This window comes from Plectropomus leopardus, chromosome 23 (assembly GCF_026936395.1).
Source record: "Plectropomus leopardus strain MGB_pleo_1.0 chromosome 23, ASM2693639v1, whole genome shotgun sequence".
Lineage (NCBI taxonomy): Eukaryota > Metazoa > Chordata > Actinopteri > Perciformes > Serranidae > Plectropomus > Plectropomus leopardus.
Window position 1 is genome coordinate 16,526,044 of NC_142198.1, and position 20,755 is coordinate 16,546,798.

A 20,755-nucleotide genomic window follows, 5' to 3' on the forward strand; every position below is an offset into this window, starting at 1 on the left:
ATTCCCAAAAATCCCAACAATGGCCCTGGATTCCTAGAATTTCATCTAAAACTCTTGAAATGTCCTAAAATACTGAAAGCATCTCTAGAATCTTGGAATTGTCCTAAAATACGAATGTCCTGAAATCCTAGAAACATACTAAAATCCAAGAAGTATGTCGTCTGCTGTGGCCCCTGGCTACCTGTTATTTTGCAAAGTAAATTGAGTATTCCTGAAGGATATAGAGGGATGTATTGGCAGAAATGGATTAATATATATATATATATATATATATATATATATAGTTTGTTTTGAAGGATCAGACCTTTGCAGATAATTCAGCTCTGAGACAAAATTGCCTGAACTCTTAAATCTTACAGACTGACCCTCTAATTAACGCACACACAATCACAAATGCATACATGTTTTATTTTTTTAAATTACTTTAATGCATTTCTACTTTAAAACTCAAACATGATTGATTTAAAAAAACTGAATGGCATGTGAATTGTCATGCAACTGTCCATTTTCTTCCTACTAAATGTCATTGTGCTAAAAAAAAAAGTGACTTTAACGAGAGTTGTTCCAAAACCAGTAGTGAAAATGCCGCCAATACAGTCTAAAATGTTGGACTGGATAATGGCAAGTCTGTGCACCGATAGAAAAGCTACCGCGTAATTATTTAATAAACTTTAAAGTAGTTTCACACCCAGTAAAAACAGCAGTTGTTATAGAGTGGCAAAGAAGAACTGATTTCGGCTAAATAGACATAATACGTAGCATTAGCCATTGGCAAAATGTCAGATATTTGACAATATTTGACACTGGAGTCCCGCCAGTTTTGGGTTTAACTTGAGCCATGCCATGCAACTACGTAAGAAATCATTTCACATCCACACCGAGTTAACTGAGCTGCAAATTCAAGTATTGGAATCGCTGTCAGGAAGGAAAAAAAGGTATCAGAACATCTCTACCTTTAACAAAAATGTCATAAATAACAACCACAAACACTTTTGTTCCAACACACCAGTGACTGAACGGCGTTTGAAAGAATATCAGCAGGTTCACCACTTTATTTTCCGTGAAAATGGACCTGAGGAGTGAAAAAATATGGGTTCAGTGTGACACATCTTATCAAGAAATACAGAAAAATGGAGAATATAAAGTACCCTGGATGTCAGCCATCCTCCTGCGGTTGCGAGGCAGCGTGACGTCCAGTCTCGGGGTGGACTCAGGTGTTGTCAGCACTTCCTCCAGCCTGCACTGCTCCTCATTTTCCTGGTGGATTAACAAAAACGGGTTAACAAGATCACTTTTTGCACAGAATGGTGCTTCAAATTCAGAAAATCTGCTATGAAAAACCTGCGTTGACGTTTGCTGTCGTTTCCTGCGGGCTGCTGGAGTGTTCGGGCCTGGGCTTTCTGCTCCACTCCTCTGTCGTTCCCTCTCTTTCTGCTGCAGGACGGCCTGCTGCATCGTCCTGTACTCCAACGAAAAGTTACTGATGGTTTTGCAGAAGTCCTCCGCTTTGGTGTCCCTCACCATAGCGCGGGAGTAGCCGAGGAATAAGAGGAAAGAGTGGAACCTGGAGGAGCGAAAGGGAAGAGGAAAACAACGTTTGACTGCATAACTAAAGTTTAACTAAGAAAGACAAGATTTGGCTTAAGTTTCACAGTATTTACAGGAAAAGACCCTATTTTCTTTTTCATTTTATGTTCGGAAGTATTTACACCTCTGAATCCAGAGCAAATTGGTGCAAAAATAAAAAAAGGCAATGAGCAACTTGGTAAGAAATGTTCCTCAAATTGCAACAAAATCAGCAGATTTAGAAAATATTTTTTAAAAAGAAAGCGGAAAAACTTAGTTATATTTATAATAAATATGAAAAATTATGTAACACAGTATAAATTTTCCAAGTCAAGTGTCTTTTTTTTTTAAATTTTCTTTTTCTTTTAAATTTGTGTGTGACTTTCATTTATTTGTAATTAATTTTCTGGTTCTTTTTACTAATTTCTTTATTTTTCTTTCGCTGCTCATTACCCTCTTTCCGTGCTTTCGAAGCCATGACATTGAAAATGTTTCTGTCCTCGAGCAAAAGGACCTATCACCAGCACCTCCTCTCTCAGAACGAGACTTTTCGGTAAGTAAAACTAGGACACTTGGGCAGATTATGGTACCTGTGCACTAACACGCAAAGAGACCCACCGCCCCTCCCACATAAGAGCAGTAAATGCAGATTTGTGGTGATTTTGGTCTTTTTGAAGTAATTTTGTGTCATATTGAGGTACTTTTGTGTCTTTTTTGTTGTGTTTCTTGCTTTGTAGTCATTTTTATCTGTCTTCATTGGTTAGGGAACGTATATTAGGATTTGGGGGGGCCCTTGGAGACACCACAACACGATCTGAGCCTGTCAGTGGTAAAACGTGTTCTTGTTGTGGACGTAAATCGATGGGGTGCACCTGCCCTAAATGCTTAAACTGCAGCCTGTTCTGCTGCTGCAGCGCTCTCTCTAAATGCTGGACCAATTTCAAAAATTGCTGTTCCCATGAGTCACTCAGGCACAAAAACACGGCAAAATAGGGTCCAGCTTGAAAAATACCAGCATTCTCCTTAAATGCACCACATCAGGGAGGGTGAAACACGTTAACAAAATGAAATAACCCATGAACTCGCTGCACACCTGTTGACAACCCGCCGATGGACGGCTCTCAGCACCTTCAGCCTCTCCTCGCACTCTTTCAAAATCTGTGGCAGCCTGTGACGAAGCGGGCCCTCCAGGGCCACATTTCCTCCTCCTTTCTTTTTCTCCACCTTTCCTCCTTTCCTCTTCTCCTCTGCCTTGTCCAAAATCTTTAACTGCTCCCATGATGCTTTGCACAGGCCCTCCAGCTGGGTGAAGTTGGACTGGACTAAAGAGTAGTCAAACTGGAAAGAGGAAGAGAAGGAAGTGTCGAGTGGATTTACAGTGGCTTATTAAATTAATTTATTTTAAGTGAATTGACTTTATCTACTTGAGATAAACTATAAAATCTTACAAGTTTTTACTTAAATATAAATCTAGGAAACTGCAATAATACTTTTAGTCTTAAAGGGGTACTTTCCCAATTTTCAACCAACTTTGTATCAAAACAATGTGAGTAGAACTGTGAACTTGAATTAATCTAACTTGTGCCTACATATCCCATAAAACACGTCCTCTGGTGTTTTGGTGACTCTTGGGGTTGTTGTTCAAACTACAGGCTGATTTTCGTATTGCCCAAAACCTGAGCCGCCACTGCGGACACAAAGAGCAAAACAGATCAAGACACAAACCTGCCCGACTCTCTCTTAAACTCGAAATCTCGATAAACGATAAAACCAGGCAGCACTGTTCGAAAAGAATAAATAAAGATTTTGACATCCTAGTTTTATTAAAAGGGCATATTTACAGCATTAAAATACGCACTTCTAAAGTAAACATTACTTATGAGTAATACTTATATTATGTATTCTGGGAGTGTCCAGAGACCTTTTTGGGCAGAATTTCTCAAAGCATTGAAACACAAACTCAGTATTAATCTGCAATTTTCAATACTTTTCTTTGGATGTGGCAATTTTTACGCAAAACCCTTTGATACATTTATGTTTAATATCTTGATTGCTTGCTGGCTACTTCCTGAAAACCCAACAATACTCGAGTAGATACATATATAATATGATATTTATGTTATGGAAAAGATGACTTTCCCTCTTCCCCTTCAGAAAAGTGTGTTCATTTGGTTCTGGACTGAGTGGGTGAAATAAGTAAGACCAGATTTTGTAGAGGTATTGGATAAATTACCTCAATATGCTGTTTTATTCCTGCTGCCATTTTCTTTTTCTTTCGAGTTTCCTCCTGAAATATCTCACAGAACCTTCACATGTACACTTTGTCTCTCCCAAATTGTACAAAGTTATTAAATATTGGAAAATTTAACTCTGCCATAAACTATTGTCCAGAAAAATGAAATAATTAAAAGGCAGCTTCCTAGATTTGTAAGAGTAAAATCAACTTATCCTATAGGATATTTGTTTTAGTGTTTAGTTTCAGCCTTTCCATCATGTCTAAATAATAATACTCCCTCCTACTCAAATGCAGTACAACATGTACACACTCAGGTGTAACTACGCACCTTGCCAGCTTTAGTAACAGCAGTGATGTCAGAGTAGAGGTCAGTGGACTGCGGGTAGAGCTGCAGCAGCAGCACACAGACGTGATGCAGCAGGGGCTGGCGAGTGTGTGTATCCCTCACCTGGGACAGCTTCCCCAGGTAACTCAGCTCAAAACCCCGGGCCTTGGCACAATAAAATGTGTGGTGAGGATTTTGTTTGGGAAAAAAACAAAGTGCTTTGAAGCCGGAGAATAAAGACCGAACACTCACCTTACATCCATTCAGAAAGTTGCCGATGGCTAACACAGTTGCTAGAATACATCTAAAGGTCTGGCTGGCTGCGAGTTGCTCCATGGCCAGCTTCAGATGGAAGAGAGGCTCGGCAATTTCCTGTCACGAGGAGGAGGACGACAATGTAGTGATTCATACAGAGTAGGTGAGCCATCAAATCCACGTTTTTTATTTTTAGCCTGGTGACATTTGGTGAGTGGAAGTCATCACGATGGTGTATTTTTTTCGCTGTACGCCTGCAGAGATTACTTGTCAATCAAACAAGACTGTGACGATGGATTTTTTGATGATGTAGTTTGTGTGGGTGGGGCCACTGTGGTCACGTTCAACTGGATCCTCTCGACGCTTGTACTTTGGCATCATTTACAGGAAGCAAATCTATCTTTAGGAAATGCTATTAACTAATATAATTTAAGCGTTTGTCGTCACATGCTGGTTTGGCTTACCCTCTCTAAGGAGTCGTAGTCCAGAGCGAAGGCCCACAGCTGAAGCCTGGAGTTCAGATGTGGGATTTCCCCCAAAGTGAGCAGGCAGAGCTCTGCTGAGGCCAGAGAGGAGTGCGGGTTCTGGGCTTTAGCCTCCTTGATCAGACACAGTTCCTCCTCTGTTGGGATTAACGCTTTAAGTCGCTGTTTTAGAAGAGAGGCACAAAGAGAATAACTCATACTGCAGCACTTTTCAGGACTCCTCTCTGTGTCCGTCCTAATCTGCATTCTGTTCACGTTTCACTTTGCCATAATAAAGATATGGTAAGGGCATCAAAAATCGCCTGTCTAACAAAAGCTAACTTTAGAGGTTAAGCAAATGCTGAAGCTCAAATTCTGGAGGACGTGACCTCTGCTGTACCTGGACGTCCTCTCTGTCCAGCACGCTGCTGTCCATGCTGTAGATAGCAGGGGGGAGGAGGCGGGGAGGGGGCAGGCTGCTAAGAGCGATGGTTACGATGTTGCTCCGCTTCATCCCCAATACTGAGACTGATGGCTGCTTCTGTGTTGAGATGTAGAGAAAGATATGAGACAGTTTAATCAATATGCTGTTTTTCATAAGAAAGGAGCTGTTTTTATTAGCATATTTTTGTCATAATCCTGAGGCATCATCCTGTCCCATCAGTCTTACCTGCTTCCCAGAGGCCACATTAAAAGTGGTGCTACTGCCTTTAGATTCAAACAGGTACTCCAGCCGGTTTGTATCCAGATGGACTGGTTCAAGTCTGGCCCAAATAGTCTGAGCCCCGAAACGGGTCATCCTGGGAAGGGGAGCTAAACTCTGCAGTTCCCTCCAGTGGAGCTTCAATGTTCGACATTTGATAGCCGCACCTGTATCGGAGGCCGAGGGCAAAGATGGAGGAGGTGGAGGAAGAGGAGGGGGTGCTGGAGGGGCTTGGAGACACGTTGATGATCCATTGGATGAACTGGTCCCCTCGTCCTCTGTACTGTCTTCTTCATCCCAGAGGTCCGAGAAGTCCAAGGTGTTGAGGCAAAGATGTGCAGCAGGTTTTAGGAAGGAACTCCAGGATTGGTCCAAATCCCAGGTCAGGGGGTTATCTTTGGTTTGGTCCGGCTCCTTCATTGGTCTTTCAGAGGTGTCCGTGATTTAAAAGAAACTGATATTCAGTAGCATTACCTCGCCAAAACAGGTTGTAATTTCTGTGTTGTACTTAAGAAAAAAAGCTCCTTCCTCATATTAAATAAAAACAAGGATCCGATGAGATTAAGTGCTTATTTGCTTTCGTCCTTACGTTCCCGTCCTTGTCTCTTCGTCTCACTGTGCAGTCAACAAACCCCTGTGTATCTGCATTCTGAATGTCTCTGGATGCTCGGCCTCACTTGTCGACCACAGGAGCGCATAACTTGCACAACCAAATCACAATCTCCGAACCACCTGTGGGTGTTCTCACTGCACCGTAACCCTGCAATTGTCTTGTGTGCAGGGTTTGTCCTTCAGATCTAAAAGAGACGAACTGAGTCTGATGCTTTGATCCAAAAGTCCACCGTGACCTCAGAGAAAGAGAAATAACTCATGTGAGCTTTGACGGGTTGTGTTTAGTCCTGCATGCAGTTCTGATGAGAAAATCCAAGGAACGCCCTTCCGTTTTTTCCAGAATATCAAAAATGATGTGCTTCTGCAGCTATCCCTTCACTTTCATGTCCGTCTCTGTTTGTGTAAGACACAGCAAGAGAGTTTTTGAGAGCTGAAGAGAGAGAGAGAGAGGCGCACTGGTCCGCTGGAACATCTCTCTTGGTTTATTTGAGTTGCACCCTTTCCCTTAATTTCCTTATCAAGGCTGCATCTCCTGTTTGTATTGCTACTTGTGTATACACAAACCGCTCTATCTGCCTCTGAAGATCTGTTACTTCCCTCCTCCTCTGCCTCCTCTGCCTCCCCTTCTCCCCTGTGAATGCATTAAAGAGCATGAGTTACCAAATTTTGGCATGCATGCTTTTTTTAAAAAAAAAAATTACATGTAACTTAATGGATGACAGTCTGCATACAGCAGATAACCCTCGAACACCTGCTGAGATCTGGATTTTTAATGCAATGGGAAAGTGTACAACCGGCATTCACATCGGTGTCAAAGGAGTCTGCAGTATCGACTTGATGTAGAGACAACACCTGAGTGGATGCACTAATTAAGGACCACCACTAATTACCCTCCGTCTCCACTTAATCAACGCTAAAACACTGATCCAAATTAGTCTGCACAGGATTTTAAAGAGAGATTGAATAAGTAAGAGGTATATAAAGAGAAATAACCACTTTAAAGTTTCACAGACCTCTGTGTTTATGACGTCCAATGGACACACGAAGCGCGCGCGCACACACACACACACACACACACACACACACACACACACACACACACACACACACACACACATACACAGAAAGACATTCTTGTCTGCTACAGCACAGTGTACACAGCTCTGCTCAAACTGCAATGGGAAAGCAGTCTGCAGCCATTTTTAGCAAGTGTACCTGTGTTTAGAAAACCAACGTGCACAAGGTAATTTGAAGGGAAATGGGTATAAGTCTAAAATCTTTGCACTCAAGTCCCAAGTGAAGTCCCAAGTCTTAAACATTGAGTTTAGGACTTTAGGATTTGTACTTATTTGATAAAACAAGGCTTTAAAAGGTGAAGTCACTAAATATGTTTTTTTTTCTTTGGGCAAATTCATATGTTGAATAGTTGAAAGTTGTTGCATCTGTCTGTAATTACAAGAATTTCCAAGTTATGGGCTCAAGTCCAAACAAGGTCATGAATTATTGGTGTTAAAGTCCAAGTTGAGTAGCAAGTCTTTTTTTTGATTTTGTCAAGTTGAATCTAAAGTCATCAAATTGAGTCAACACTTCTGGCATACAGTAATGCAAAATGCTGCCTTGATGATACGTTACAAAGTGCCAGTGCATTTGCAGACACACATGGTCATAAATAGGTCATTACGCAGACAGAGTGCAGTGCATTAGGACCTGCCTGTGCATGGGCAACATCTTAAAAAGGAAGAAATATTCTTTCAAAAAACATTAGCTTCAAGTTCAGCAGTTGCAAAAACGTTCTGAGTTAAAACAAATTATAATCAGAAACAATGTGAGAAAGCGTTTGCTGAATCACTCCAGAACACATACTCTACAGTTAATATGCCTCGGGTCATTTTCATGGTCGACATGCAGCCATAATGAGGATCCCTCCCTCGGCCATTAGTTTGCCCATAATTACACTTTATCTCGTTCAATGGCCCTGCTGTGTAGCGGTAGCAGAGGGGCTCATGGGACATTTAAGCCAAAATGAGCTCTATTTTGAAAGCTTATGCTCTTTTTAACATTTATTTAACAGCAGGGTTTTCAAGCCTGCTGCATCAGAGAATTTTAAAAGCAAATGCTGTTTTTCAGCATCCCATTTTGAATTTTTGAATTGACTCATTTACTGACTAATGATATGAAAATAAAGATTGAGGATTTGACCATTCACAACTAGACACCTTTTCGGCTCTCTGAGCTGGACATTATTTTGGTTATGATGTGGCGTAGTTACTGAAACAGACAGATTTCCCATGGGGACGAACATTTCCGGGTATTTCCTTTGATGAAACTGGCCTGGGACTTTGTGAGTCCGTGTTAGTGGTTAAATGTGTGCATCTCTTTTCATCTGTTCCTCTGTCTGTCCCACCATGGATGTAGTTCAACTCTCTCAGGGCCTTTACAGCATAAGATAAAGATCAGTTCAAATAAAATTACATGTAATCACTGCCAGTTTGCTTTGAGATTATTAGCGTTCTTTAAGTTATGGAGGATCAAGAACCAATGCTTGAAATTTGCCATGTAAAGTCCATTTTGAATACTTAGAAGTCCTTTTGAATAAAATGGATACATGTCACACTATGGGCGGTCAATCTTGGATTCAACAGTTTTTTTGCATCATTTTTCTCTACGCAACTAAACATCTCATTTTCCTGAAAGACAATTACATACCAGTGTGCACCACCGCTGCGCACCATGCATTCACTGCAACAATGCTCTGGCGATTGTGAGTGGTGAAGGTATGTTGGCACCCTCCTTTGGATCTGATGATTGGTGGGTTCACAAAACCACTTTCAGATCTTGATAGAGGGGCGAGAACCCTGCCAGAGGTAGAAGAAGACAGAAAACAAGTCAAGCTTTTCTGAAAGTAGGTTGTGCAAAGCTGGATTACCAATTGTAAGTAAAATTTTGGGGTTATATAACATTAAATTACAGTATCAATGACATGACATACTCACAGAGATCCTAAATGCTGCTCAGTTTTGTGCAGATACCTCATAACAAATAAATACACTGGTTTTACAGATACATGATTTACATTAGCTGCTGTTTGGCTCTAAAGTAAACATAATATATATAATGTAGTTGACATCTAACTGTAGCTTATCCACCCATGTGCATTTATTTTAACCCCATGACTCTATAACAATATATGGATATGATTATGCTTTCACAAACATATTTTGGAGAATAAAGGTCTGTATTTAAATAGCTCTTTTGTATGTGTCTGAATCCAGTGTTTTGCAAAACCCCAAATAAATATATAATGTACTGTGTAATATACTGTATACATATGATGTAAATAATTTATACTCTCAAATGACTTTTTGTTGTGCATCATCTGACCTAATAAAGTGAAAAAAGTGCTTACATTTTACTCATAGCTTTTTCAAATCGCCTGAAATACCACCTCATGTGAGCGTAAAAACTTTTTTTGCAATAAATGGAAGTGAAAGGAATTGACGTGTTTCCATTAGGCATATTTTATAATTGCAAGTTTAAGAGGTGCAATTTGAGGGTTAACGGAAACCCACCAAAGGATATGTTTGTAGCCTATTGTAACAGGCAAATCTTGCTCCTGTGAAATACATCCCATGTTATAAAAAACAAAACAATAAAACCTAATACTGAAACTAAAATTTAACATTTTTTTAAACATAAAAACTAACCTGAAACCCCTGCTGAAAAAACAGCTTGGTTGACCAGCTTGAGGTATGTTTTCGCATCATTTTTGATGGTTTAGCTGGTCAGACACGCTGTGATGGTAATTCCAGCTGGTTTAATGATTGAGGTTTCAATTCAATGTCTTGTATGGATAATTAACAGTGTCATGAGGGGGAAGTATGAAAAGCAAAGGGCATAAATCAGTTTCTGTCATGGGATATGCAAAAAGTGTGCAGGGTTTTTTTTCCCAGCAGACCCACTTTGACAACCAACTGAAATTAACGCGAAATGAAAACAAAAATTAACATAACTCTGCTAAATTTATACACAAACAGTATATTCAAACTTCTACCTGTTGTTTTATTCCCAATAGCTCATTGTCTTTTATTTCGAAAGTCCCGAACGGAAGCCCCTCCTGCCGCTTTCCGCGCTCCCGCGTTGCTTTGGGAACATTGGGTATCCCGGTGAGCGCGCGTTCCCGCACTGAAGCCGCCTGTCATCGCTCGACATCACACAGAGGATTTGCTACAATGTCAAACATCCACGAGCACCGTGAGCTCACGGCTTCCCCGCGCCACAATGACAAACCCCGCCGCGTCCTCCTGCTCATCCTCTAAATACAGAAGTGCGTCCACTCTTTATGGCTCTATTCAGTGTTCCTGCACAGGATGCGTCTGAGGTAAAAACGCGTTACTCTGTTCTATTTTATTACCGCTTATAATCAAGAGTTATGTTTTCCGTACATGCTTGTATGGAAATGATTTTATGCGTTTGAATATCCTCCAAAAACATTGTCTTTTCATGTTTACGGCGTCAGCTCCCCTCACATCTTTATCTAAAAAAGTTGTCCGCTTCTAACATTGACTGTCGTAGGCTATTACGTAATGAGAGTGCGGACACTGACTGCTGAGCAGATGTTACAGTGAGGCTGCTTGCGTAAAAACAGCATCATCTGTGCACCACTGGAACACAAAGTTAAAAAAAATAAATAAATGAAAGAAAAAAAAAAACATCATTAACACTGGTCTGCCATATGGGAGGTATAGGAATATTAAACCAATATTATCTATGCAAATGTCCGTGATTTTATCCACATTTTTATGAATGAAAATTATTCAGACCTCTCAGTTTTATGAGCAAACAGGAGCCTTTTATAAAGAGTGCCTTATAATAAAATGTTCCCAGCTAGAAATGTTGGTTCTAAAAATGTTCTGACAATGCAATGTTTTAGTAATGTTTTCAGCAGTAGGTCTTTTAGTTACAAGAACGTTCTTCCACATGTCACATTGATTTTTTTTTAATTTAAAAAATAGTCTGTAATCTCAGGCTTCAATAAAATGTTCTGCATGTTGCTTTGAAAATGTTCTTCATTTGTTCTCATGTAACATTGTGGGAACGTTTTATAAAAAAAATAACTATGATCTATGATCAGATTGTTGCATCTGCTGTTTATGTGCCGCAGCAGGTCTATGTGAGTGTGTAAGCCAGGTCGGAGGTCATGCTGCGGAGTGAATCGGACTCCCGCGGCCTCTTTTCCTCCGGAGAGACGTCTGACAATGACTGTGAGGTGAGGTCATGTATTTATATCTGCTACCTGCATATGGTAGAAAAGCAGGCTGATAATTACATTTTGTGGCCTGTCTGGACCCTATTTTCCTATGTTTTGTGACTTAAAGCTCACAATTAAAGCTGCAATGTAACATTCATGGACATTTGTGCATCTTCAATTCATGTCTACTAAAAATGCTTGTTTTTGCCACTGACAGACTCAGATTGTTATGTAAATGTCTGCAAACATCATGGATTGTCTCTTGAATCTCTACAGAGAAAGATCGTTTGGTTAAAGATTAAAGTCGTTTTCATTTAGTCAGAAACAACCCTGAAACTGCTGTTGCTATACCCACCAGACTCCATTTAAAAAAACAGCAATTTTATTCTAGTAAAATACGCTTTGTTCAAAGTCAACAGAAACAAAATGAAACTCACAAACACTGTCTTGGTACTTTTTTGCCAACTTTCCAACATTAAGCAACTATAGTTTGGTTGAAACAAACCTTTAATTCACCTATTTAGACTTTAAAATAAGCAGCCTCTATACACGCTAAAATTACTGTTTAATTTCATGGAGTCTGGTGAGTTTGCAGATAGCAGTATCAGAGCTTTTACAGTGGCTTTTCTCTGTAGGGGTCATTTTCCATAACGTTGTCAGACATTTGGAATATAATCCGAGGCTGTCATCGGCAAAAACAAACACTGTCAGTGGATGTAAAGTGACAGTGACATTTTCAGGGCTGTGTCTTTTTAAACAAAAAAGATCTTACTTTTGAAACAAAAGTTGCATCTCTATAGGGATCCCTCTATACTGTAGTCAGACATGTATAACAACCGATCTGAGCCCATCAGTGACTAAAACAAGTAAAGTAGAGTGACTGCGTCGATTTCGGGTCTGTTTCTGGTTAAAAACAAAAAATCTTACTCTTGAACAAAAAGGTTTGTCTCTGTAGGGATCATTTCCATAATGCTGTCAGACATTTGGAATAACAATCTGAGCCTGTCAGTGGCAAAAACAAACACTTTCAGTGACGGTTAGGCAATAATGATAATTTGGGGCTATCTTCCTCTTAAACAAAAAGGTCTATCTCTGTTGGGATGTTTTCTGTAATGTTTTCAAAAACTTGGAGTAATAATCCGAGCCTGCCAGTGACAAAAACAAGCACTTTCACTTTGTTGTTTGTAAAGTGACGGCGGCTTTTTCAGGGCTGATCTGGTTAAACAGAGAGGATTTTACTCCTTAGCAACTAGGTCAATCTCTGTAAGGATCCGTCCACAATGTTATCAGACACATATAATATCAATCTGAGCCTGTCAGTGGCAAAAACAAGCACTTTCAGCGGATGTAAAGTGAAGATGGCAATATCGAGGCTGTTTCTTTTGAAACAAAAAGGATCTTACTCCTTAAAAAAAAAGATATATCTCTGTGGGGATCCTTCCTTAATGTTGTCGACATTAGCAATAACAATCTGAGCCTGTCAGTGGCAAAAACAAGCAGTTTAGTGGATTTAAATTATCATAGCAAAAAAAGTTTATATTGCAGCCTCTTCTGCTGCTGCCGGCCACCGCTCTCACTCAGTACTAAACCAGTTTCAATAATTGTTGTCTCCATTATAGGAAAATAGGGTTGAAAAATATATATATATAAAATATATGCAACTGAAACATCTATTGAACCGCTATATAATGAATTATAGCTATGATGTTTTTTGACTGAATCACGTGGATTTGTCTGTTCTCATAACTCTAATGTCTGGCAGCGCCAGTCAACTCCTCCATTTTTGAGCAGTTTAAAACGCGAGTAGGTGGAAAAGGTCAAAAGCCAGAAATTGCATCACTGAGCCGCAGACAGGGATGCACGAAATGAAAACTTTTGCTAATTATACATGATAATATCTTTATGTTCTTTCAAATAGCGTTGTAAGTCTGTGTCCAACAAAGCTTCACTTCTTTCCTTTAACTTTGTTAATTTGCTGCTGGCGAGCGATAAAAGGGACGGTGAGCGTCGCACAAGCCGACAGTTCACAGTTGTTTATCCTCTCTGTCTTTGTGTCTCTGTCTCAGATGGGGGCGAGTTGTGGAGAGGTAGATGTGGTGTGTCTGTGCGAGGCCGGTCCCTGTACGCTTTATTCAGAAGCACACACGCCTACGCCGGTGAGTGCTCAAGCTTCCCACTTAAGTGTCTGTGGCCGTCGCTCAGAGTGTTTCTTCATCCGTAATCGTGCTCTAAATACATCCCTTTAATGTCCTGCTGACCTCTGTCTCTCTGCTGCTGTCTGTGTCTTCTTTATTGTTTGTGTGAAAGGAATTGTCTATTTCGTTGTCACATTTCTTTAAACCAGTCTCTGTACTTTGTGTTCTCAGGACACACTGCTGTGTGAACACTGTGGAAAAAACAGGGTCATAATAACCAGGTACTCCGAAGGATACGGCACAGAGGTAACATGTCACTCGTGTGTGTTTTTTTTCACGACAGGCATGTGCACGCAGCTATTTACATCAGACATGTGTTCAGTCTGTCTCGCATGTGTCTGAAGATTTTTACGCTGCCGTTATTTGAGCAGGCATCTGTGGCTTCGTACGCCCTTTTCAAGGTTGTAGCATGTGAGGCACATGTGACTAATACCAACGTTTATTACACGGCGGCCAAAACAGAGAGAGATATTTCACAACTGACAGGAATGACATGATTAATGTCCCAGGTCAAAAACAAACCGCGGAGGACATGACTTTGTACATGGAAGACGTATTGAACCAGAACTGTTAGGAAACTTTTGATTTGTTTTACTCAAAGGCATAGTTTAACATTTTTGGGTTATGTGCTGGTTCTATCGCTCTTATTTTGAAATGTTTTAAAGGAATACTTCACCAACAAAAATATAATTTGTATATCAATTACTCACCACATGTTCGGTTAAATTCATGAAGAAATACTTTTTTTCTGTACAAATTTAAATTCATACAAAATTTTATGTCAAAAATTTCACAATGCACACACATGCATACACTACAACTGTCAGTATAGGTGAGCATCATTTGACTTACTTTGGTAAGATAATAAATATCTATATAAATAAAATGTCTTAGCATATATTTTAGGTATGCTCAATGTCTGATATGCAAATATATATAGAACAATAATCACTACCAGCTGTTTTTTTCTGCACCTTATTTATATGATTTTAACTTTATTCATTTGGGTCAAACTTTTCAAATGTTAAATGTAAACTAAACACAAGCAGTCAGTAAATCTTGCCTAAATAAACTGAAACTAAAATTATTACTAAAATCTGTAAGCTTGTTACAGAAGTAAGTTGACGTAGCAGAAATAAGCGAGACCACCAGTCTGATCACACGATGGATGCCAGACCAACACGAAGAAAAGAGAGCATATTACATCTGTCTTATTTAGACTCCACTGGCTCCCAGTGTCTTATAGAATACATTTTAAAGTCAGATTGCTGGTCTAAAAAGCTCTAAATGGGTTAGGACCGGCCTACATTTTTGATTTTCTGTCGCTTTATGATCCCTTGCGTAATCTTCTACAACTGGGTTTTTAAGCACAAAGAGTTCTGCACATAAGAAAATTGGATTTGAATTTTGTTCTAAAGTTATGGAATATCATCTCAAAAAACATGAGAGACTCAAGCTCAATGGAAATCTTCAAACGACAGCTAAAAACCTATTTATTCAACTGTTCTACGTCTGTGTCTATTTTAAATTGCATTCAAATTGCATACATTGCTGCATTCATTTTGTATGCTATTTAAAGTTTTTGGTTTGCTTACTGTGTAGCACTCTGAGCTGCAGTGTCTATAAATAAAGTTTTATTTATTATTGACCGTTCTTCCATTGCAGATATATCAGTATTTGTATTTGCATGTGATCTCAAATCAGTTGAAAGCAACCAAAAGATGAGGTGTGAGCTCATTAGTCATGTGTAGAGGGGCCATCTGAGTCACGCATAATGACAATGGTGATGAGAAAAAGTGACGCGCGAGAACACGCACACAGGCAAATGCCATCATGAAGTGTTGTTTTTGGTTTACAAATAGTAATGATGATTCACTGGGGCTCGCTGGTGTTTCAGCGACTACAAAATAAAAGCTCCCATACAGTAGAGAGGAGGTTGTGTTTATAAAAGGATAAAAAAGAAAATATTCGTCATGCTTAACCCAAAGTAACAGCTTCTAGCTTATAAAGTGTATATTTGTCTCGTATGTTTTTCCTCTACAGGAGGAGTGCGTGTTGTCTGACCCTCAGGGGGAGAGTGATGCAGATGCCGATATCGAAGATACAGATTGCAGGTGTGCACAAACACTCACGTATATGTGTACATATTCACGCACAGTTCTCTGACCTTGTGGCTTTAATGTGATTGGTGCAGACTCCAGGAGCCAGGTTCTCTCCAGCGAATCAGCTCGCGGAGACGTAAGCGTCCGCGGGTGGCGCGGCAAGACACCACGGAGAGCGAGGACGACGGCGGACGAAGTCACAGATCACATCGCTGGAACCTCCGGCTCAGTCCTGACAGAGCTCACAGCAGGACCATACTGGAGGTAGAAAACAGGGATGTCAAAAACATCATATTTGACTATTTTAACTGCGCTTTAGAGCAAGTTAAAGGGATAGGGATTCACCCAAAAAAAATCAAAAACACATCATTTTCCTCTTACCTGTAGTGCTGTTTATCGATCTAGATTATATCTTGAGTTGCTGAGAGTTGAAGATATCGGCTGTAGAGATGACAGCTGTCTCTACAATATAATGGAACTAGAAAGCACTCAGCTGGTGGGACTCAAAGCGCCAAAAAATACATCTGAAAAACTTTATATTACAGTTCCTACAACTATTACTGATGTTTTCTGCCAGTGTCATCTAAATTTACTGTCCTGCTCTCATCCACTAAAACAACCACTATTGATTTATTTTAATTTCACCTGAACTCTGCAAAAGGTATGCATAAAAAAAGCCAATAAAGGGTTCATATCAAGCTTAGTCGGGTTCAGCTCTCTTTTGTAAACCACACTTGTTGAACATTTTATCTGTACAATAAAGACGCTCACCTCTTTTTTCTTTGTCTTCCAGGAAAGCATATCACAGGTCAGACCTCTGGTCATCTGCCGGCAAAACGTCGAGAGGCAAAAGAGTCCGGAGGAGCTGCCGCGAAGCTCCAAACGACTGATGTCTCTGTGGCCATCTTCCCTCTCTCTGCCTCTCATCCTGCTCCTCCTGCTGCCTCTCTCCCTCTCCCTCATCATTGTCATCGTGTCTTTCCTTTTACCGTGGGCCAGCGCTTGACCCAACGAACGCCTGTTTTTAGAGAATAGTTTCATGACAACAGTTCCACCAGAGCACAAAGAGGAGACAAAAATATGGTGCTTTTCACTGGGTGGAAACATATAGATGTGGCCCTTCTTATTTTAATTTTATTTTATTTATTTATTTATTTTTCCTTTATTTATTTATTTCTTTTAAATAACATAACACAATGAGCAACTGAAATGTCCTGCGAATTGCAAAAAAGAAAAAAAAAAAAATGCTATGAGTTTTGGGTAAAACAGGCCTCTGTTTATCCCTTAGAGACCAAAGCAAATCGGCTTGTTTTCTTATTAAAAACACGGGAAGACAATAGTTACGAGAAAAAATTCCTGAAATTTAACAAAAAAAGACAAGAAAAAAGTTAATAAAAAAAGTCATAAATAAATCTATAGAAAAAAGAAGTTTGACCTCTACTGCTGGTAGTAATAATAATAATAATAATAATAATAATAATAATAATATAAGTGTTATTATTATTACATTATTATCATCAGGTCATTATTTCTTGCAATTTGTGGGACATTTCTTGCCAAGTTCCTTATTTGCTTTTTGCTTTTTTTATTTTGCTTTTTATTTGAAAAATCAAAATCAAATGAAAGGCATCTGAACGCAGCACCAGAAAACTGATGTCTTTCACGGTTTCAGAGGCTTAAAACCAGAAAGGGGCAGGTTCAAATACTGTCATCATGCGCCTGATAAAAACCACTCTGTGCACATATTATTATATCCAGAATCTGTTCACAGGGAAAACAACATACACTCAGTGCTCGCTTTCGCCTCATGAAAATTCACCTTCCGTCACGCTTTCTCACCCCCTCGTTTGTAAAAATAGACCTCTCGTCTCGCTCCTTATTCTAACGAGCCGCAGGAGTGATACGCGGGGGGGAAAGGTTTCAGGGCTGCACAGGTACATTCAAAAAGGGAACTAACCGGCTCAACGGGAAAATACGAGAAAGTCGATGCTGCTGAACTATGCAATTCTCCTGTTCCTACCGTGGCATCTAAACTGCTGTTTAGAGAACTCTCCCGTTTCTTTGGCACTGTCGTCACCTCCTTGGCCCTTTCCCTTTTCTCTTTGGATTGCAGGGAGTTATGGTTCTAAAATAGATCATGACCCAATTTAAAAAGCAATAGCAGGAGAGATCTGATATAGCTCATGATCTGCAGTGCATCTGAGTGGATTACATGTATAATTTTACTTGTTGCAGACGGGTTTCTATTCTATTCTCTGGCTGCACTTGTGTTTATGTTTCTAGTCAAATAAGCCGACCTCACAATAAAATGAGCTTTAGTGGCACTTAAATATGTTAAAGCAATTTAACACTTAAGACAGTCTTACAGTTGATTACTACATGTTTGATAATATTTATGTTATATCTTTATTGTTATTTAAGAATAAAAGTGAGCTTGACAATCAGTCACGCTACTTATTCCAAGCTTGAGGAATTGGAAAAAGCCGTGGCTTTTCTGTACTGTATGTTTAATGTCATGTTGTTTTTGTATGTTTTTAAAGTTGTGATTATTTTTTTCACACCACCCTGGAGTTGCTTGCATCCTTGTAGAGAAATGTTCATTCCCAAGTAAGACCAGGTTTTTACTGTTAAAAAAAGTATTTTCATTTTTCCAGCCTGTTGTATTGCCTGTCTTAAATTTGAGTGTGTTTGTGTGTTCACTTTTGTGTTTCATGGAGCCATTGAAGTTCAATAAAACTAGATTGTATTTTGACAAGAAGAAAGTTTCTTTTTTTGTATCTAAAAGCAGCGTTAAAACTGAAAGTTGCAGTTTAATGATGGATGGGTACTGTGGTGCTATTGAGTCATCGCTTGGAAGTCAACCCACATTTAAAACCACAAACTGGTTTCACACTTCAGTATAGACCAAATCACAATTTGAAATAACTTTTGGGTAGAAAAGCTCCAGATTTTGAACATAAAAAGAAATAGTGCTGCACAAACGCTGCAGCAGTAAGTTCATTTTTGATGATCCCTCACCAACATGTTAACTGCCCCCCTGTGGTGTGGCATACCAATACCCACAAAATATAAGCAAATCTTTCCAAAAGAAACCAAAAAAACACACTTACAATTTCCATCAATGTGGAGCCATTTCCATTCCTGCATTTCCACCAAAAATAACTGGTCCAGAACCCCGAAAAGGTTGGTTTTCTTGGCGAGAAGCGTGAACTGTGATGACATCGGCAGGTGTGTCATACTCTACAGGATGGAAAGAGATGATGGAGAAATGGAAAGGTCGAGTGAGAAATCATTATTAAAAAAAAGAGTATGCAATGATCTCATTAATAATTGGTTAATGCTTGTTTTTTGGGTTGAAACAAATAATCATAATAGCAGAATAGAAGTCTACATGTAACCACAGTAATCCATGATTTTGGCTTCTGTTTGCTATTATTGTGCATTATGCAACACCCTCTGTTGATGATGCATCCGCAGTTACAATGATTCTGCACAAAACTGGTGAAAACGCAACTGGCTCGAACAGTTAGGAACAAAACCTTTCATTTAGAGCCTTCTCAAGTTTAGGGGGAATTGTGGATACTCAAAGTTTTAATTGAGTTATCTTGAGGTGAGAGTTCAAGGTAACCTTTTAAAAAAGGTCATGCCAGTTATTACGTTGCCATAATTTTTGCCTAACTTTGAAACATTTTTCTTTACTTCTTTTCAACAGACTATGGCAACATAATTGGTACCAATGGATACTTTTGGTTCTCTTGTTTTACTAGATACCACTACCTGCCAAGACTAAAAAATAAGTTAAGAAAGAAAGCCTCAAACAATTTTTGTTTGCACCAGCAGCTGTATTAGCTCTTTAAGGTGCCACTGGGCAAGAAAGTGAAGCACATTTCCCAAAATGTGAAACTATTACTCCTCTATTTCCATAGTGGCCTTCCTTTCAGAATAAAAGTGTTTATACAGCTTTAAAAAGTGCGAGGACAGTTCTTTATCTACTTCTGCTGCTTTAAGATGAAGAACATAAAGAGGAATGCGGCTCTTGTCCCAGCAGTGTTTGCTGCTCTTGAGGAAAGGGCCTGAGGGGGAGGGTCCCATAACGAGGTTAGCGCTCTTCACTCCTCCTCTCGCTGCGTGCGTCGTCATGGTTACAATCAGGACTGCAGAGGAAACAGACTTTTCATAAGTAGATTGTGAGCTGGTGCCCAGAGCGAAACGCTCACTGTGGGTGATAATGTGAATACAGCAACATCTGCACATCTGCGCTGTGTTAAAAACTCAGAGCGTGAGCATGGCGTTAAACAAACATGTTTACTCTGTTAATGAAAATCTGGTCTCCTCCAGATCACCTTATGTTTTGCTAAGTGGCACTTTACAGCATGTTATTGTCTCAAAATGTTAAGTTTTTAGCTCATGCTCTCAATTTATTTAAATGTATTCCACTTCTCTTTTTTGCGTAGGGCTGAATAAACACCTGACTCACTTGTCTGCATGTTTAAACCTCTCAGTGTGTATGTACGATATAGTATATGTGTGTGTGTGTGTGCGTGTGTGATGGCTCACATGTAAACAGCTATGAAAAAGAGCAGAGTCATTGTGTCCTCAGGTAGGAGTGTGTTAAACAGCGAGGTGCTGCCCACCAGTTTCATTTCCAACTCGCCCACTCACAGTGCTTCAACTTCAAAGCTTTTCAATAGATAGTCTGTGTTGGTATTAAAGGGTTCTTATTTTAGAGCATTTAGTAGCTCAAGGTTAAAGAGACATGATCTTCAATGAGGGAACTTGGACTTTTCTTGGGTGAACAGCTGCCCACTTAAAGTGTAGCCTGGTAACAGACTTCAGAAGGACCTTTTCACACCTTAATCCTCCTTCTCACTGCACAAAAAACCTGCTGTACTCTCTCATCTAACATCTGGCTTTTTAATACAATGGTAAAGTGTACAATTGGCATTCACACACGAGTCAGATGACTCTGTCACAGGTATCTATTGGCTTCGGCATTGTTGGAAACAAAAACTGCCGCGCTAGCTGTCATTATTTCCGATTGATTTAGGC

General features: G+C 39.7%; 2 protein-coding genes across 3 annotated transcripts; one reads left to right on the forward strand and one right to left on the reverse strand.

The window, feature by feature from the left end:
• Window positions 1-402: 402 nt before the first annotated feature.
• LOC121961848 (FH1/FH2 domain-containing protein 1) lies at window positions 403-15,912 on the reverse strand. The gene is made up of 11 exons (XM_042511894.2): window positions 15,772-15,912; window positions 8,868-9,016; window positions 5,517-6,792; window positions 5,247-5,387; window positions 4,847-5,029; window positions 4,380-4,499; window positions 4,131-4,292; window positions 2,660-2,904; window positions 1,342-1,564; window positions 1,149-1,257; window positions 403-1,072 (listed from the first exon to the last, which is right to left on the reverse strand). Exons 3-11 carry the CDS (start codon window positions 5,967-5,969, stop codon window positions 1,044-1,046), a joined length of 1,665 nt encoding a protein of 554 aa, XP_042367828.1. The 5' UTR covers window positions 5,970-6,792; window positions 8,868-9,016; window positions 15,772-15,912; the 3' UTR covers window positions 403-1,043.
• Window positions 10,303-16,839, forward strand: LOC121961858 (uncharacterized). Of its 2 annotated transcripts, none has more exons than XM_042511907.2 (7): window positions 10,303-10,539; window positions 11,326-11,427; window positions 13,476-13,565; window positions 13,776-13,850; window positions 15,648-15,718; window positions 15,799-15,970; window positions 16,500-16,839. In XM_042511907.2, the coding sequence occupies exons 2-7, from the start codon at window positions 11,359-11,361 to the stop codon at window positions 16,710-16,712; spliced, it is 690 nt and encodes a 229-aa protein (XP_042367841.2). In that variant the 5' UTR covers window positions 10,303-10,539; window positions 11,326-11,358; the 3' UTR covers window positions 16,713-16,839. The 2 variants fall into 2 exon arrangements, with proteins under 2 accessions (XP_042367841.2, XP_042367840.2); XM_042511906.2 differs by having other exon boundaries at window positions 10,305-10,539; window positions 11,323-11,427.
• The last annotated feature ends 3,916 nt before the right edge of the window (window positions 16,840-20,755 follow it).

Bases quoted from the DNA above. Each gene is read 5' to 3' on its own strand.
- LOC121961848 (XM_042511894.2), bottom strand. From the start codon at position 5,969: ATGAAGGAGCCGGACCAAACCAAAGATAACCCCCTGACCTGGGATTTG. The intron at 5,388-5,516 runs GTAAGACTGATG...ATCTCAACACAG, and splicing joins ATGTGGCCTCTGGGAAGCAG to AAGCAGCCATCAGTCTCAGT. The intron at 5,030-5,246 runs GTACAGCAGAGG...CTTCTAAAACAG, and splicing joins TGGACAGAGAGGACGTCCAG to CGACTTAAAGCGTTAATCCC.
- LOC121961858 (XM_042511907.2), top strand. From the start codon at position 11,359: ATGCTGCGGAGTGAATCGGACTCCCGCGGCCTCTTTTCCTCCGGAGAG. The intron at 11,428-13,475 runs GTGAGGTCATGT...TCTCTGTCTCAG, and splicing joins CGTCTGACAATGACTGTGAG to ATGGGGGCGAGTTGTGGAGA. The intron at 13,566-13,775 runs GTGAGTGCTCAA...TTGTGTTCTCAG, and splicing joins AAGCACACACGCCTACGCCG to GACACACTGCTGTGTGAACA.